We start from the raw sequence: 19,103 nt of genomic DNA, 5'->3' as shown, positions 1-19,103 counted from the left end.
TGCCTGAACTTTGATTGAAACGGCAACGTGAAACGCGGAGGGTTTTAAAATAAGTACCAAACAGCGTGCTAGTGTGTTTTTACTCAGGGCTCATTCTGTTTTATGTGTTCTCTTTCCATCTCTCCAGCAGCTATGCTCAGAGCCTCCTCCTGTTTTTGTTTTCGGCTTATTTTCTCTCCGTGAACACTAACACAAACAAACACACCGCTGGTGTGTACTTGTCCTCATGCTCCGTGACCTCGTTGTCTTTGTTGGAGAGCCTTAGGAGCTCCAGCTGCCTTCAGCAACATCATCTTTAGTCCCACCAGCCGATCTTTCAGCTTACTTTCATGTGGGAGATTCATTGACATAGTTGTTGAGAATCAGACGCAGTCGCTGTGTTTGTGACCATGTGCCTCAGCAGGTGGCCAGTAACAGCCACGGCTCCTCAACCCGTCTACACAGTTAATGGCCCTGCCGATTGGGAGACAGTTGGTGGGGAAGATTGCTTTTAGTCAGAATAAATAGTCTCACTCATAATTTACGCACATGACTTAACCAATGATTCTGTTTCTGTTCTGTGCTACTTAGGATGTATAAACTGCAATGTTTTGATAGTCCCAAAGAGCCACAAAGTTAATATATTTTGGGAAAATCAGTCTATTAAAGGGATAAAATGAAAATGCTGTCATTGTTTACTCACCCTTGTCATTTCAAACTTGTATGACTTTCTGTGATCTCCAGAACACAAAAGAAGATATTTTGAAGAATGCGGGTAACTGAACAATGGCGCAATACCCATTTGTTTCTGTTGTGTGGACCCAAAACCAATGCATGTCAATGGGTACCACCATAGTCCATTTACCAACATTCTTCAAAATATCTTCTTTTGTGTTCTGCAGAAGAAATAAAGCCATACAGATACCAAATGACTATAGGGTGAGTTAATGATGACAGAATTTTCATCAAGCTGCTTTAGGAGATGGTTTACACATCAGATTTAAACAACTAATAAAATAAGAAAGCGGAGGGAGAAGAGAGAGTTTATTAAAAATAAATCTATTTTTTAAATAAAGCTGCGCACAACTTGTAATTTCTCGGCAAGCCCTGAAGGGAAAAATACACAATCACACATATTCAAAGAGTAAAGCTACTCGAAAACTTCATCGTCATTCGGTCTGTAACAGTTGTTTATGTTCATACGGTGCCTTCATTTCGCCGAGTTTAAAGGCTTTCGTTTAGTCCTCATATAAGTGAAGTTGCTCTGCAAATACGAGTTAGTCGGCACGGAGACGTCTGGCTTACAAACCGTAACAAATCTATAAGTACATCTGAAACAAATACACGAATGGATACTTCATGCAATCCAGAACTTACTGTATCTACTGTTCATTATAACCAGCCAGGAATCCCATATCGCCGCTAGACCTGCCAAAGATCGACTTTCTTCACTCTGCGTTGTTGACATTGGTGTTGATGTATTCTTACCTCTAAAAGCCTGCCTTAAACAGAAACATTTCATTTGCCATAGTATTTTTCCATAATGGGCATGATCAAATTTGCTTCATGAAGGGGAATGCGCAGATGTTTCCCTGCCATTGTTTATTCGGCAGAATAGCATAGCAAATTGAATTTCAGACCCTCCTATGCACAATTCTTAATTTCTGCGGCGCTCAAACGAAGTCGTTTTAAGAACACTTTAGGGCAAATATAACTTGATGTCTTTATGCAGCGACATCAGGACGGTTGGCAGACGTTAGTTCTGAGCTCAAACCGACCACACATATCCTTGTGTTTACAGTATGCAGCCCTTAAAGGAATACCTCCCTTTTCCCGCGTGCGCTGGCATCCATTCTCTAATCAAAAGCAGCTCCGGTTAAGGGGAAAAAAATCGGTGTCAGGCTGCTCATAATGGATGAGCTTTTATCTGAAGTGAGGGCCTTTCTCGATAGCCATCTGGACTTACGGCGACGTGGGCATGACTAGGAAACCCCAAGCTTACCGCCAATAAGTCTTTTAGGCCGACTCACGTGTTGCTGTCAAGTGGGGATCGGGAAGCACTCCAAGCCCTGACGTCTCATCATTTGAAGCGATCATCGATATTTGTAATGAGTGGAGGTGCTGTTGCTGATCGTTGCGGAGATGCAAGCTGCCCGGCCCACTTAGCAGATCAAACAGGAATTGGGGTGGAGAGAGAAAGAGAGAGAGGAGGGAGGTTGAAAAAAAGGTTCCACCTCACATCCTCAGAGGCCAGGTTTTAATAGTCTGAGAGTAGACAGCAGGTCAGTGCGCCGGCTCCTGTCTGCAGACCTCCATATTAAAGACATGAACTCAGGCAGAACAAGAACGGGAAAAAGGAGAACGGGAAAGACGGAGAAATAGAGCGCCGGGAGGGAGGAGGGGACGAGTCGAATTGAAGGAATGAATACAGAAAGGCAACCTGGGTCAGGGATCTAGGTTTTCTTTTTGAAGGAGGTTTTAGTGCATTAAATCCTAAAGTTCTTTTTAATTGGTTTCATTTTTACAGTTATTTTCTATGATTTTTTCCATATACAATTACTAGCATTTCTGGGAATTTGTAAAAAACTAGGGATATAGAATCAAAATTTGAATATGAAAATGTAATAGGTTGGCAAATAGGGAATCACCATATCAGATTTTCACTATACAATTATCATTGCCAAAGATTTCACAGGTTTATTTAATAAAGTAGTAAATAATACCATTAGTCATAGTTATCTTAAATTTTGTTTATTGTGTGTTTTTGCTCTTTTTGGTCAATGAATCATACTCAAAATACAAGTCGAGTGATGCAGAGAGACCATTGTTAAGCAAAACTCTTTATATTATTTAACATATGTGTAGAATTTACCTCTGTATTAAAAATTGTGTGTTTTAATATCACGGTTATTGGCAATACCGGTATATTGTGGCACCCCTAGTGACACATTTATCCTGTTAAACTATGGATACACTTTCCTTTTTTATACATGTTCAGAAAAAGGGGGCGACACAATCAACACGTCCTGTTTTGTTGTCAGCCGGTCAAGACTCTCACTCAAAACACACAATAGACATCAAGGAGATGGACAGAAAGACAGCGAACAAAAGCTATGTCCGTCGAGAGCGATTACACACCCTCTGCGTAACACATCCAACACGGACTCTTGTTGTCAATTAGCCAGCCAGGGGGCCGAGTGATGCTGCCAGTGTACCGTGGTGCAGACTTTCCGAAACCGAGCCTTGGGTCGCCGGGCCTGTCGAGCTCCTCTTCCCATACGCACCGATTGCTATTGTCATGTGCAGCAGGCATGAAAGCAGCAATTTTATAGCACAGGAATTCCAATAACGTTTACCGGAGCCGATGGAGGAGCCCAACTCCTGTGCCTTGTTCACTCATGCCACGCGGGTTGCTTAAGCTCCCACTGTTTCTGTCCTTCTGGCTTCTTTATTTCTCCTCTTTCTTCCCAACTTTCTCAAAATAGGAGGTGAACGGAGAGAGAGATATGGCTTGCGGGCCACAGTTTAAATTAGCCGGCCAAATCAGTGCCTGCTGGAAAACAAACAGCAGTGTGCAGTGAGAGATTTCAGAATGATCCAGCTCCAGATGGAGGGCAGTAACAGTTGAATAGGGTTGTAAAATTTGATGAATCAGGGCTCGAGTCGGATCAGAAGAACCATTGTATCAAAAGGGGCCTTTTTCTGATAAATGGAGGTGTAGGGGGGTAGATCAGGATAGAATAACATATATGAAAATGCATTGTGGGAGATGTTCGATCATGGAGGGGTTTCGGCTAGGTCTCCACCGCTTGCATTGCACATCTCATTACAGTTTGGTCAAGGGTAAATATATTTATTTCATTGTTATACAATTTAATATTTAAACTCTATAAATGAAGACAATTGTTACCAAGTATACAGTATGTTTCTGACAATCAATAACAGTTCAATCGAAAGCCTTAATTTAGCCCCAAAAATAAGTTGTGTACGATAAATCTTAAGCATTGTTTTTAAATGAGCTGGAACGGAAAGTGAAGGAAAAGCAGCCAAGTGGCCAGCACATATTGGAATTCCAGTTAGAAAAGCATCCCAGGTGAATGCCTCTTAAAGTTAGTTGAGAGAGTGCCAAGATTAAGAGCTGTAATCCAGGCAAAGGGAGGCTACTTTAAACAAGATACAACATCAGATAGTTTTGATTCGTTTGACTTTTTTGGTCACTGCAAAATCATGGTACTTTAGAAACAAAACAAAAATTTTAAAGTACAATAATACAAAGTATTTAATACTATAGTAATTGTGTTTTTGTTTTTTTTACTCAACAACTCAAAAAATGATACTTCCACACTTTTACTGTATAAAAGCTACTGCAAAGCATGTCTTGCGTGCATTCATGAAGCTTCTCTCATTACTCAATAGAATGATGAAACTCGTGTGATGCCACAATGGGGCATATTGATAATAGATTTAAAGGTTAAAGATTAATATTTTGTTCCATTTAGAAGACAACCTCATGTACGCTCTTGCTGAAAGTTAGTGTGTAGTTGCACTATGGTTGCATGGAGTCATTTTGACACCATTAATACGTCTTTCTGTCAGGCTGCCGGTATGTCTGTCTGTCTCTATGAAACATTTACTTCATTGCACTGTTAGGAAGAGCCCACTCCTCCCTTCTGCCAGTTGGATGTAATTGGGAGCTCAACTCTATGTCAGTTACAGTTCAGTGTAACACAACCCTGCTCTCCTCATTAAAAGGCGTGCGTGTGCGCGCACATGCGCGTTCGTGTTTGCCGCCGTGTTGTGCTCGGCGTCTGTAGGCTACAGCGAAGAAACTCTCTTTCACCTACTCATTAAAAAAACATTACCACCCAAAATGTTTCGTCAACAGCATTTTATATAATACTTATTCTTCCTGTGAAGTGCAGGTGTCACACAAGATAATGGGTTGTCCGATACTAGGCACAGCTAGAGATTAGCTTGCCCATCACCTTGTGAGTGATCACTCTGACCGAGTGAAGCCTTCACCTTGAGTGTGTTCGCTGGGGATTTTCTAAGGCTTTTTGCTGGTCACTGGCTTTAAAGAGAGCCTAGAAAACACTGCCTCTTTGTTGAAATATCTGAAGTTAAATTGGCCCTCAACGATCTGGAATGATGTTCCTCTACTTTCCAGTAAAAACTTGACGGGCAGTTTGTATGTAATCTATTTCTTTTTGCATGTTCATGATCTACTATAAATTGTTTGTTTTGTTTCGTTTTCTGTCTTTTGTGTTTTGAGTGTTTTGTTTTTCATTTTACCACATTTTCATATTTGGCAAGCGAAAGACAATAAGCCTGAGGTTGTTGAAAGGGCAACGCTTTTCAAACGCATTTCCGCTCATTTTCTCATCTTCAATAGGGTGCTGTTTATCATGGCTCTACATTCAATTTGGTGTTGCGTGTAATTTCATATACCATTTCAACTCATGCATTATTGCCTCAGAACTACAACCTTGCACTTTAATTCACCTCCAAGTGGTAATATCAGGGGACTCATCAAAGTGGAAAAAAGAAATAATATCCCTCTAAACCCCACAGCAATTACTCTGAATTACGTCGAATTATGATCCTGCAATTCAGCTCTGAGGCTGAGGATTAATGTCAGACTTCCTCCACGTCGTTGGTACATCTTAAATTGCCTCTTACTGCCTTTGACAGTTTGAGAAATTCACAACCTTCCGTGTAGTGTAATTACATTTCTTTGTTTCTCTCTTCTCCCTTTTCTTCATTTTCATATTTTCCCAAAAATACTCCTTTTCCCTCTTTCGCGGCGCAGTGGAGGTTCCATTGATCTCCAGTAATGATTCGCCCTTGAGCTTGTCAATATTTAAAAACCACTTTGTCCCCCAGAAAATCATAGACAGCCAGCCAGATAAATGTCACAACCTGCTGATATTTATCTTTTATAAATAGCACACTGTCCGAATGTTTGACTAGAGCGAGCGGGAGCGCAGAACTCTGCTTCCTCCTCCGCTCGCTTGACCTAAAATTTCAGCAGCGCTACCCGAAACGGGGGCCCCTACTTTATCTCAGACAAACTGCCATTAATAACCATCCGAAGCCATCGGCTGCTGTTCTTTGTTGGTGGGAGCCCACATATCTCCCACAGTGACACAGACTGGTCGAAATTTTGCCCAGTGAGTCGAGTGTTGAGTTGTTCCTCTGCCTGTGTTCATTACTCTTTGGTAATGGCTGTTCTCTGTTGGGGGTTGATGCTAAATTGGCTGTTAGAGGCCAGAAGCCCAGACTGGCGGTGGCAAAATAGAAAAAGACAGCAGGAGAGACCTTGAATCACCAAACTTTTTGTTTTTTTTACCTCTATTTTTTGAGAAATGAATGTCTCCTCTTCGATGCACCCACACTGGGCCCCCCAGCCACATCCTTGCGCCCCCCACACACATACACGCACACCTGTCAGCCATAGACGCTTCACAAAAGAGGCATTTTCAATTCTGTCTGGGTCGCTGATCACAGGACAGAGTGTCTCGACCAGATCCCACTCAAAGAGATGACGGCATGCATACGGTGGCAAAGGCTTGATCTGTCCTTTGGATGAAAAGGGTTATTTTAGCCTCCCATCAAAAAACGATAGTCCAGTGTCAAGCAACTTCTTTTGTTTGGCTCCGGCATTTAGCTAATCAAGCGGTGATGTTTTTCAGTCCCATTCAGCAGCAAGAAAACATTTCATGTGTAACCTGCTCCCTGTTTTTTTGTTTTACACAATCACTCTCACCCCGAGCAATCACGCTCATCAGATGTAAACATGCTCCTCGAACAAAAAGTTTGGTTTGCATTTGCATTCAACATTCAAACTGTGACAAGTGAACGTCTACTGACTAAGTTTTTGTTGTTTCATATAGTCAAAGGTTTCTTGTAAACCATTCATTTCTTTATGTTGTTCATATAATTCTGAAGTTGGTCAATAATGACTTTCAATGCCAAGCTCTAAAATGAAAGCCCACCATTAGATAATTCATATCATTTGTGTGCTACAGTCGAAATATTCATAAGTAGTACAGTAGCTTTGTGTGAAGAACAGATTTATACTGCAGATTTATAAAAACTGAGGTGTTAAATATAAGTAAATAATGGCAACTTTAATTTGGGTGAAGTGTTTTTTTAAATCTTAAAGTTCAATGCTTCCACTATTAGGCTTTATCACTAAAGAAGCTCGCACCGCTGCTGTCCCTTTCTTTCTTTCGCCCATCTTGCCGCGACACCATGAAATGTGGCGTTTGAGAAAAGAAGTCTTGACACCGTCTGCCGCGGTTGCATTGTATTCCAGCGATGCGAATCATCTTGGTGTAATATGTTTATCTGTGAGGAAGTTTGATATGTCACTCAGCTCTTCACATGGCAGCCCCCTCCCCGCGTCGATTCGCATTAATCCCCCTCGCCGATGAAATAGAGAGAAGTTCTGCAAGGTGAAACATGACAGGCCGCAACATTGTTGACAAATAACCTTTCCCTCCATTACTGTCAAGCCCCCCGAATGACGGCTTTAGCTTTCAATGACTTGTGCGCTTTTGAAATGTCAATTTAGCATCTTGACACATATTGACGACGGAGAGCTGACATTTTGCAGGCCTTTCAGTTTGGAAGTGGCGTAATCCTACTTATCATAATGCCAAGCATGCCGCAGTAAAATAAAGTAGCATTGAATTTCTCATTTCTTTAGGTAAAAAATAGGCACGTTGTCACCTCATCTTGAGGGAATAAGCAGAAAAACTCCTGACAAAGCGTCTTAGCGTTCATTTTATGTGCCCACACAACTCTTTGTGTCCAAATGCACCAAAAAAAGCAAAATGTGTTGTTTTTGTAACATGGTCTTTGTTATTTCAAGCACGTTTTTGGATCATCTAGGACAGTAAAGGAACACCATGCCTCTCTATGGTGGATTTTTATATTGGTGGACATGTGCTCTTGATATCAGAGATGCTTACACTCAGAGAGACACAATCTTATCTAATTGAATTCTGCCTCAGAGTTCCTCGGATCCCTGCATCGCAATTGATAATAACCTGTGAGATAAAGTATGTCAGATAATTAAACAATAGTTTGTTTCCTGACCTTTCATTTGATTGGCCGACACTAGCATGTGGGCAGTGGTACATTGAAAATCTGTGTTTAAGAATAACATATAGTTTATTTATAAATAACGAAAGAGAACATAGATAATTCCAAACCTGTATGAGTTTCTTTCTTCTACAGAACAGAAAAAAATATATATTTTAAAGAACATTTGTAACCAAACAACTTTGCCCCCATTGACTTTCATTGTATGCCCAGAATACCACAGAGACTTTTCTCAAAACATCTTATTTTATCACAAAAGAAAGAGTCCTACACCTGTTTTGATAGACATGAATAAATTATACAGAATAGTTCTTTTTTAATGATTTATGCTTTTGTTTATATGACTTTTTTATGAAAGCAATATTACCTTTCACGCTTTGGTATTGAATATCTGCATGACTTCATCCTCATGCCTACGGGTGATATTGAATTCAAATGTAGTCTTGCTTGTGCGATATTACTTAAATAAACATTGTCATTAATCTCAGGGACACCTTACTGGGGAGGTCCAAACAGTGTAATCCTCTAGCCCTTCTGCCAGTTTTCCTCCTGGCCCGTTGTCAGCCCGTCCATTGACTGTTTGCCTCTCACAGGATACACAACTCTATCAAAGACCCATTTAGCTTTGCAGTCATTCATTCCCTTTTTTTCCCAAACAAGCAACTGCATCCCGACTACGCCGCACCCCTTCCTCTCACTACCCACCCCCCCCCCCCCCCCCCCCACACCCGACGCGGCCATTGTGAGTAGACGCAGCAAAGAGACATTGATGGACGTTGATGGACGCTCCCTGTTGAGCGACTTGGGCCTTCCTTTTGTAACGCTTCTTTCGGTAGTAGAGGTTTACAAAATGAACATTGAGAAAAGACAAGAAGGAGGGTAAATGTTCGATATGACAGGCCTGTCCGAGCACTCCTGACAGGTGCGTGTGAAGGGCATGTGAGGTAATGTAGTGTTTGACACTGCAAATATATAAGCACTGACACTTGGGGTGTTGGGGCATTAGAGCGTTCATTTTCTTGACCTCTTTCTTTCGCCCGCACACACACACACGTCCTGTATGTGTGATGAACCGTCTCCGAAATACAAGCTCGGGCCTGAGATGTGTTGGTACAGACAAACTACACCTTCATTATTATCTCATTATTCATTTTTTTATTACATTTCTATCACTCATTTCCATTAGGAGACAAACTGCAGCGGCTGTAATTTCAGGTCTGACTATGACATCATAATCAAAAGGACTCTTAAAACATTTTGAAGCACAGGAGTATGATGAGTAATGGCAAGCAAGCCATCCGTCAATGATCATGTTTCAATGCCCGGGCCATAAAACTCGCATCTGTCTCATTCATCTCTGCCCCGCCGTCAGGCACTGACATGACCAGACTGACTCCCCTATCACTACCTTCTCCCATCTTTCCAGAGGGAGAGAAGAACCCAGACTGGGTTACACTGCCCTTCTGCCGTCACCAGAGGAGGGAGTGTATGTGTAAGAGGGGTCAGGTCTGGAGGTCAGAGAGGGGGCTTAAGTCAGTGTTAGTTGGCATGTAAAGGGTCCGCACGCCGAATCCCTGGGGGGAGACAGGCGCGATGAGGCTAAAAGGGCCTGCTGCGTGACAAATGTCCATCCACGCTCTGGAATGGCACCTGTGTTGCAAACATATGGCATCGTAATGGAGACGTATTGGAGAGCTGTCTTAGACAAGGGCCATAAAGTTATCCCCCACCCAACCCCCAAAAGTTTATGTGTGTGTGTGTGGTGTGTAGCCACACTGTCTATCTAAATTCATTTAGTATTTTATCTCTGCCGATATGAAATAGAGATGAGGTGAGCAATTGCTGAAGTGTCGAATCAACCCACTTGATCATCTCCTCCCACTCTTTATTTATCCGTTTTATGTTTATTTCATTTAACAACTGCTACCCATGCAAAAACAGCCAGAGGCAATAAAATAAGATTTTGAAGTCTTTCACTGTATCACATCTCAGCTCAACCTTCTGTGATGAAATATACATATATTTACACTTACAGAATCAGTTGACTGAAATGTTACTCGAGATCTTTTTTTTGTATGCAAAAATATTATTGTGCCAACTTACATCTTATTTCAAATGTTTTGGAAATGGATGAATTGGACTGAACAATGAGCTCAGAATAGAATGCTCTTAATCATCAGGTTGATCCAATGGAAAAGGAAAATCTTGGAATTTCTTGAATAATCTTTAAACAAGCTTTAATATGTGTTTTATTGATTTTGTTAGCTTGTTTTTGGAGATTGTTTTCCACTGGAATGCAAGATACATGGATTAAATAAAAACATGGATTTAAGAAAGGCAGTATTAAATTGTGGAGTTTGAAAGCTGTAACAACATGACGTCCTTCAGCTCTATACACAATATAGCAGGCATCTCTTATTTTTATTCTTAGTTCTATTCGTTCTATCTGTTCTTAAGTTCTATTATTATTTGTATATCTGATCTTGCCATGAACTAAACTAGCCATTCTCCTTTGTATATTGATGCTTGGGTTAACCTCCATATGTATATGCTTTTTAAAAAAGTTCTGTTATTTATAGCATATATTTATAGTCTTTGCTTTAAAATGGCCCTGGGAAAAAGAGATTTCTCCTGTGATCACAGTAGAGCCACAGTGCGGTTTTATATTCTGGGTCTAAATTTCTGCCACCCCTCTTCGAAGGTGTATCCTCCCCAGACTTAATGACTCAGGAAATATGTGGTGTTGTGTTTTCTTGTGGGAGAAGAAGAGAATCGAGTACAGAAGAGTGACTTCCCAGAATGATTGTGCGTCTGACAGTCTGATTATCATGGGAGTGAGCGGTACCGTGTGCCATCAGCTCCAGAGGAGAATGGAAATTGAATTTTAACAGGCTCAACAGTCCCTCTTTCCTCTCCCTCCATTGTTTTTGATTCTGTTGTTTTACCTTTTCAAACTGCCGGCTGCAAAGCGGATAGGACCCAATAGAACATGTGCACAAGGACTGTGGAAATGCACGAAAGCTCTCCCTTGAGGACGTTATGAGAATCCAATCTGAAAGCTGTCTGCACTCTTGCCTCTGGGTTTCAGGTACTCTGCTTGTTTTGGTCAAAGAATAGATCAATCCCTGTTTTTGTCTGGGTTACTGCCCATCCTGAGGTTCTGTGTGTCTGTACGTATGACTTTTAGGGGAGATATATTCGTACAGACCCTAGACAAAAGCCAGAAGGTAGATGTGTTGCGATTCCCACCAGATTCGCACTTGTGTATCTGTATGTTGCCTTTAGCAAACCATACCGCATATGTTTTCTTTATTTAGCCTCTCAGCACACCTTGCTTACTTCTTTCCTGTGTTCTGCACACATTTCCTTGAACAGAGTAGACTTCATCCCACTATACTGTGGGGGTGGACTGAACTTCTTCTATTGAGTTAGCTCTTTGATTCAGGATCAGCAAGACCCACCTGAAACACACAATCATAGCGGCGTCATGTTTTGCCTCTTGTAAAAAAAATACCTGGCTAAAGTCTGGTTTGGTAAAGTCTGGTTTAACACTAACTTAATCTAGCTAGGACTAGCAAACCCAGGTTACATTTATGCTCAGAGTGTTTACTCGGTGTTGTACCATTTGGGTTTAAAACAGGCAAAGGAATGATGAAGAGCAGAGGATGACAGTGAGGTCAGCACCCTTTTCAAACATGATCACTATAAAATAGTATAATCTGCTAGAATGAATGTCTTCAGAAGCCTGTGGAAGTCTCAATGAGAGCAGGAATTGAGATGACTGGAACAGACGTATACAAGCAGCACAAGAAAAGGTCAAAACTGTATAAAATGGTCCCGTCGGACCAGTTCTACTGCACAGTTGTGGAAAATGTTACTTTCATAAATAATGATGCAATGTTTCCTTTTTCATTATTTCTTTTTGACTTATTATGTTAATACACTTCTTTTGATCTTAAGGTAGCCTATATGTCTGAATCTCAAAGTGATGTTGAGAATAAGTATAATTGTGCTAATGTATTATTTTCTTTCATTTACAAAGCAAATTGAATGCAATATTATTATAAAATGTTTTAAAAATAAATAAATACAATTATAAATATTATTTTAAATACCAATACAATTATAAAATAATAAAAATATCAATAATTTAAAAAGTATTAAACATTATTTACAATTAAATATGTTAAATAAGTTACATTTTGATTTCATAATAGATTTCATAATTTTTTATTGTACTGTTATTCTGAAACATCTGCAAAGATATTAATATATAATATAACAAACTAACCAGTGTTGCATTACTTTTTAAGAAACGGTTACAAAAGTAATCTGATGCATGCATACACACGTTACTTTCAACCAGCGCAGAAGCTTCACTCCAAATCTGCTTCATCAATCCGCAGTGCTTCTTATGCTTACTCAGTCCCTGTTTGTAATTCTGCTTAGCCCTTATAGCAACCCGCCATATCAAAGTGCCATCAAAGACAGCCATATGAGTAACACTACAGCGAGAGCGCAGGAAGTTGAGTGATGGTTTTGTCTTTCTGGAAGTGATGCTTCGCATATGTATCCTTGTGTTCCATCTTATCTGTGTTCGAGGAAAAAGGATTTCGTGGCCTCAGGTTACAGCATGTAATCTCATTCGCTCTTTCACTCGCTTTCTCGATTTGACTCGCCAAAGGTTTAGATGAGGACATGATCTCTCGCAATGTGGCAAATGGGAAAACCGCTCGCTCCTTAGGATCCCTGACTCGAAAGTTGACGTAGCCGGTTATGAATACACAGCTTAATCTGTCCTTAAAATGTTCCACCTCCCATTTTTCTCACCTCTGCACTACGGTCACAGTGGTTTGTTGGCTAAGGAGCTTACAAGGATGGTTTTAAGGATCTGATATGGCAATGGGATAGCGAGAGTCTGATGCACTGAAGTCTTCAGGAGAAAAGAAAAAACGTTTATGCCATGGGACCAAATTAACATTTACCAAGTGCTAAATGTGACTTACTCACCAACTGGCTGGTGGTTTTATGAGGAACAGCTATGTTGTTCAATCAAATTCAAATTAAACACATACAAGCTGTCTTTTGATGAAGATGTCATGACTCGTTTTATAACAACTAAAATTTTCCATCTGAGTTTATCTAGGATGTCTAAAGTTTCTATTCACCAGGTGGTGACTCATAGTTCTCACATTAGAACCAAAATATAGGGAACAAAATCATGATTTGCCTTTTTGTGACAGGTGCAGTTTCACAGACGGGCTCGTCTTGAATATGATGGTTTGAGTGACACGGGGTCTGCAGTTTGTCAAACATACAGCAAAAGAATTGTATTGTATAAATCATTTCATGGCTAGAAATATTTATGACCGCACCATTGGCAGGTGCAACAAAAGTAAAAAACTAATACTGACAACTTGGTTTGGTTTTGGCAAATACTTGAATGGTATAATTAATACAACCTAACGATTTTAACCTGACTTTGAGATTGAAAGATTTCCTATGCGGTGTTCAGTGTTTGGAACTGACTGCAGGGCAGATGGGTCATTTGCATTGCAACCGCAGTAATCAGATCTGAAACCGGGTCTTAAGCGCGAGTAATGATGCGCCTACTCGACTCAAATCCTCCACCGTTTCCAAATGTTGCTGCTTCATACAGTTCTTGTTAGTGCGAACAAACCCAAGGGCGCGTTTACTGCAATTATGGCGGATAAGCACCCCTAGGGTCCCAGGGACATCCGAAAGCGGCTTTTTCAATTTGTCTCAATCATATGTTTATGTATGTACTGGATGCCTATGTGTCATCGTCACCCTCATCAGCTCATTATATAGGCAGCAGTCAGACAGCTGGCGGGAGTGGGTAGCAAATGGTTAAAGTCATCATCACTCTGCTGTAATATGTCCCAGATGTTCTTTGGCAAAAGCGCATTCGTTCAGACACATTTGCCTAACTGCCACGATTAATTACCGGGGACATCCGCTCGCATCTGCGCGCCACCCTGCCATTGGTTAACCCAGTTTCCTCTGTTTGTTTCTGCAGAGCAACCGTCCAATCACCACCAGCAGGGCCATTCCACACTGCCACCGGTGCCGCCCCCGCACAAGCTGCAGCCATCGGTGACGGCGCTGAACCACAACTCTCTGAGCAGCCGCAGGAACGTGAGCCCGGCCCCTCCGGCCGCCCTCCCCGCCGAACTGCAAACCACGCCCGAGTCGGTGCCGCTGCAGGACAGCTGGGTCCTGGGCAGCAATGTGCCGCTGGAGAGTAGGTCAGTTATGCAATCGCACACACATACGCGCACGCAGTCACATCCTCATGTGTGACCCGTGTTACGTGCTGTTGTGTAATGGAAAGCTCTTTTATTTGACACTATTCACACAGACACCCTGATGAGAACACGTGACATCCATGAATCTCTCAAAGAGGTCTGATGCTTGCAACCATTATCCACGTCAGTCATTTTTTTGGTATTATTAAATGGAAATATGGTTTGTTTATTTATTTATGCTTTATTATCCACCTTATTTTTGAACGCGGAAGCAAGCGATGTGACGTAGTTCCTTTTTGTGTTAAATCTTCCGTATTATAAGCCGGCCGGTGGAAAACAATGGAAGTGATGTCACCGGAGCACGCTCAAATCACTTCTAAAACAGCTCTGATGAATATCCGCGATGTATGACACAGTGGGAGGATGAAGTGGCCTGATATATCATATGAAGATTTATTCAATTACTTTGTATTTTCTCTCGGAGATGAGGGTCTTCGGTGCGCAACCATAAAAGCACAGTACCAGTAACGTTACATGCACAGTGGGAAAACCAGTCGAAATGTATACATGACAGACCACAAATTCGTGTTTTTAAAAGCAGATGTGAATAGCAGTCAAAGTGGAGCAAACTGGATCCTTACAACTAATAACTGGAGAAAAATGGAGACGGTTGGTTGCTCTTGTATCGCATGTCATCACCGAGCTGCAGCGTCCATCACAACTTTCTAAAAAACAACTCAAAAGATCTTAACCATAACTTAAATAAAGACAATATTTTGTGTTGTTCATTCTCTCCCTTACTTGCTTTATCTTTAATCCTCTTAGTAACATGGCCTGTTAAGGCTAGCAGTAGCCTACTGTATAGTGTGTTAACAAAATGTTAAATGTGCTTTGGATAAAAGCGTCTGCCAAATAAATGAAAATATTATGTTATGACAGGGAAAGTCCTGTAACTGTTAGGCATGCAGCGATCCTCTGGCCGGTAGGATTGCTTTAGCCTATTCAATTTTTAACTACTTAATGGCTAAATACATATAAAAATGCTGACAGCTAAATTTTAACTGCTGCTAATATCATTATATCACTATTTGCATACTGTTTTAGATGTGCTAAATATGTTTTATATGTAGTCTGATATTTTACATTAAGTGTCACTCTCCCCGTAAACTCCTGCCTTTGAATGTTTATTAATAAACGTTAGTAATGGTTTATTAGTTATTGTAGTCAAGTAGGTCAGTTTCCAGGAGATAGGACATCCAGTATGCTAAAGTAATGAATAATGGATGCAGATCATAGGGTGCTCGACATCCAGATTCAGCTCCGGTGCGAGTATTATGGTCAAAGCAACTGTTTTGTAGAATTTTTTTTGCTTTTGTTCCGGCTATCATGGCAACCTCTAACTGCAAACATTACACTTGTACCTTCGGGTTCCATAATAAATATTAACTATCCAATAAGAACAGCTCACTCGTCTCACTTGCAATACGACTGCCATTAGCTATAGGGGTTCACCGGAAGTCTTAAAACAAACAGCTCAAAGATGGCGGCGCCAACATTTACGCCAAAAATACGTCTAATTTGTTAATTCAGTGAGCAAAAGTACAGTTGGTCATGTGATCTCTTGATGGTGCTTGCATCATATTCAGTAAAAACCTATTGTTATTCTATTTATTTGACTGAAAACAACAAATAATTTACAAAATGCATAAATGTAAATATTTTTAATAGTACTTTTTGTGGAAAAACACTCTTTGTAAGTTTGACAAAGTTTGATATTATCTTCTATTCTAACAAAATAGGCTGATAAATAGGCTTTCTGTTTATTGTCAGTAAATCTGCAAAACTAAAACATCTGACAAAACAGTTGATAACATGGTGGCGTCAAAACAGGCTTCTGCTGATTCGGTTAACGTACTCCAGTGTGACTGTGGCCACTGCAAGCTTAGGAGAGGATACGGCTCACTTGTTTTCCCTCCATAAATCAGTGAGGCTGTAAGCTCGGTGGAGACTCCAAAGGGTCTTTAAACACTAGCAGAATGGGAACGCTTTGTTTGGGAGGTTAGCGCGTGAGCGCCGTAATGGCCCCTTTCTGTTTTTGATCTACTCTTTCTAGTGACACTGTATATATAATGACTAAGCCTCCCCATTAAGTGATGTGACCACCTAGCTCTGCTTTCATTCATACTGTGTGATATAAGGCCAGGAAATCTGCCTAAGAAAGAGGGAGTGGGTGTGAGCGCGGAACTAGAAAATCGTGGGTAGTCGAAGAAACTTTGTAGAAGCAGTTGGTAAGCGACGCTGTCATTGTGCCAAATGTCTCGCTGTGATTCTTGAAGAAGATTTGATGAGAGACAGTAAAGAGAATGAACAACTGACAGCTTTCCCTCAGTTCATCTCCACAGTCTGAAAGCCACAGGCATGTGGGAACTGATTGGAGGCTCGCTTTGAGTTCATATTTTATGAGTGCCGTCGCAAACCCAGCGTTAAGAGATCCAGGAATAACACGCGCACCTCCGCACCACTGCTTGCTAGTTTCACTTCACATGGACGCAGAGGTCCTACAACAGGAATATCCAACAGCTACGCTTCCTTTATGGTCTTTCCCTTCCTTTTCTCTGTTTTCTCCACCGCTTATATTTTACTCTGGGGGAGCTGACTGAAAATGAATTGCTTTGTGTGTGCTTGACGTATGTTTTGCACTCAATTTGAGGTCAGATTAAAAACACAACCACGAAATGGGTGATGCAAGCTATAAAGAGACTTGCAGGCCCATTGTGGAGGATGTGAAGATCGTCCACGGTGTTGCAAACTTTGCATCTCAGTTTAGGCTTGAATTGGCTCTTTTAAAAGGCAAAACTACAGAACACAGAGATAAAATCAATTTATAATAAGGCTAATTCACATACAAAAGAAAGCATATTGACTAAATACTCTGTAGTAATATTTGAGCACATTGAATGCTCAGTTGAACTTGTTGAACTTGTTTTAGATGGAGGATTTTGCAGTGAAAGAGCATTTTCGAAAATAAGCAGTTCAGAGTATTCAATCCTCTCTTTTGGTTCTTTGTTTGATAGCTTTGTGGCATTCTTGGTCTTTTGGTTTGTGCTCTTTCAGTCACAGCAACATTTCTCTGCACTTTAGTCCATTGTTCCTCCACCATTGTTTTGCTCTCTGTCTCTTTTCCAACTTTCTCTCCGCTGTTTGTTTTTCTCCCCTTTCCCTGTCTCTTAGGTCACACCGTATCCTCGCGATGACCTTGGCGTTCTTCCACTTGTATTGACAAAGCATTATGCAGAAATCTGAGGATATTAACAAGAGAGATAAAATTGCTGAATTTCTATACGGGGATCTTACCACACAGGGCCACACACAGCTTAAAGGGATTGTTCAACCCAAAATAAAAATCCTGTCATCATTTACTCACCCTCTTGTCATTTCAAACAATATGACTTTCTTTCTTCCGCAGAACACACAAAAAAATATTTTGATGGATGTTTTCAAATGGCCCCCATTCACTTGCATTGGTTTTGTGTTCACACAATAGGGGCACATTATTGTTGGGTCACGAACTTTCATCCAAATATCTTCTTTTGTGTTCAGTGGAAGAAAGAAAGTCCTAAAAAATTATGTCAGAGTTTATTTTTGGATGAACTACCACTTGAAATCCTGCGGGACCGTACCGATGCTTAGAAACACAACTTTGTTGCGTCCAGATAAACACGGATGTTGAAAACGCACTCCCTCAAAAGTCTCCGTTTCGTGTCCGCTCAGCAGCGCGGGTTTGTAAAAGGTGCCGTTATCCAACTTAAATGTGGAGCTTACTTAACATCTGTTTACACGATACAAACTGCCTGTTTACACTTCATATAAACACAAAGCCCAGCTCCTCGGCAAGCATTGCGGTGGGGTTTAGAAGAAAATAATGAAAAACATCAGCACTGGTAAATGGACGACAACGCGCTGGCGGAGTGTGGAAATGCTGCCGGTTCGCAACATGTGTCGCTGATCAAATTCATTGATTTGTTTGAGACGCTGGCTAAAGAAATCAAAACATTTCAGCGGATTGGAGAAAATTGCACAATTCAGCCTCTTATACCCATCTTGCTAATTCACTTGCGCTCACATAAGTTGTTATTTGACTGTTTTTCATAAATTTCATTAGGGAAACAATTCAGAATTTGTTTTACGGGCAGGCTGTTAGACATACTAAATTCCTCCAGCGGCGCCTTTCCAATATGCTTCAATGATGGCTGCTTCCTTGTGTTTACAAGCGTGACTCTGGTTTCAAGGGCTCAGGTGGTAGTGTTTCAACAATTACCGACTGTACTTTTAGGGGATTATTGACATTGTCACGCACCTTGTAGCCAAACGTTCTTTACCAAACATATGCTTCCGCCGTCTGTAATTTGCGCACAATTTGCGTTAACAGACAATTACACAAACGTGGTCGTGGCTCTATTCCTCGTGCAGACAATTACCTCACTTTACTTTCCTTACTCCCATAGCTTCCGATTATGCCGTTACAGTGCCGAAGGAGACAGAGAAGAAGCCCTCGAGACATCTGCCGGTCCTTAACTGATTAAAATAATAAAGCAATGCACAAGGATGTTTTCCGCATTTAGAGTTTGAACGCATTTCAAATGTGATAACAGATCAGGCGTATGGCGGAGTCGCTTCTGGACGTGATTTCATTCAGCACGCAACAAAACGGCTCTTTTTTCAGTCCGTGTGGAGATAACCAGTTCT

At 41.0% G+C, this 19,103-nt stretch overlaps 1 protein-coding gene across 4 annotated transcripts in view; it reads left to right on the top strand.

Moving 5' to 3' along the window:
* Nucleotides 1–19,103, top strand: part of LOC130434362 (teneurin-3) — a 578,467-nt gene that overhangs the window by 458,959 nt on the left and 100,405 nt on the right. For all 4 annotated transcript variants that reach the window (XM_056764479.1, XM_056764490.1, XM_056764500.1 and 1 more), the window contains one exon: nt 14,129–14,357. In XM_056764479.1, coding sequence (XP_056620457.1) covers nt 14,129–14,357 — 229 coding nt within the window. The remainder of the gene's footprint in view (nt 1–14,128; nt 14,358–19,103) is intronic.

Source organism: Triplophysa dalaica, chromosome 2 (assembly GCF_015846415.1).
Source record: "Triplophysa dalaica isolate WHDGS20190420 chromosome 2, ASM1584641v1, whole genome shotgun sequence".
Classification (NCBI taxonomy): domain Eukaryota; kingdom Metazoa; phylum Chordata; class Actinopteri; order Cypriniformes; family Nemacheilidae; genus Triplophysa; species Triplophysa dalaica.
The sequence above is the reverse complement of the archived record's forward strand: the minus strand, read 5'-3'. Positions and strand labels throughout refer to the sequence as shown.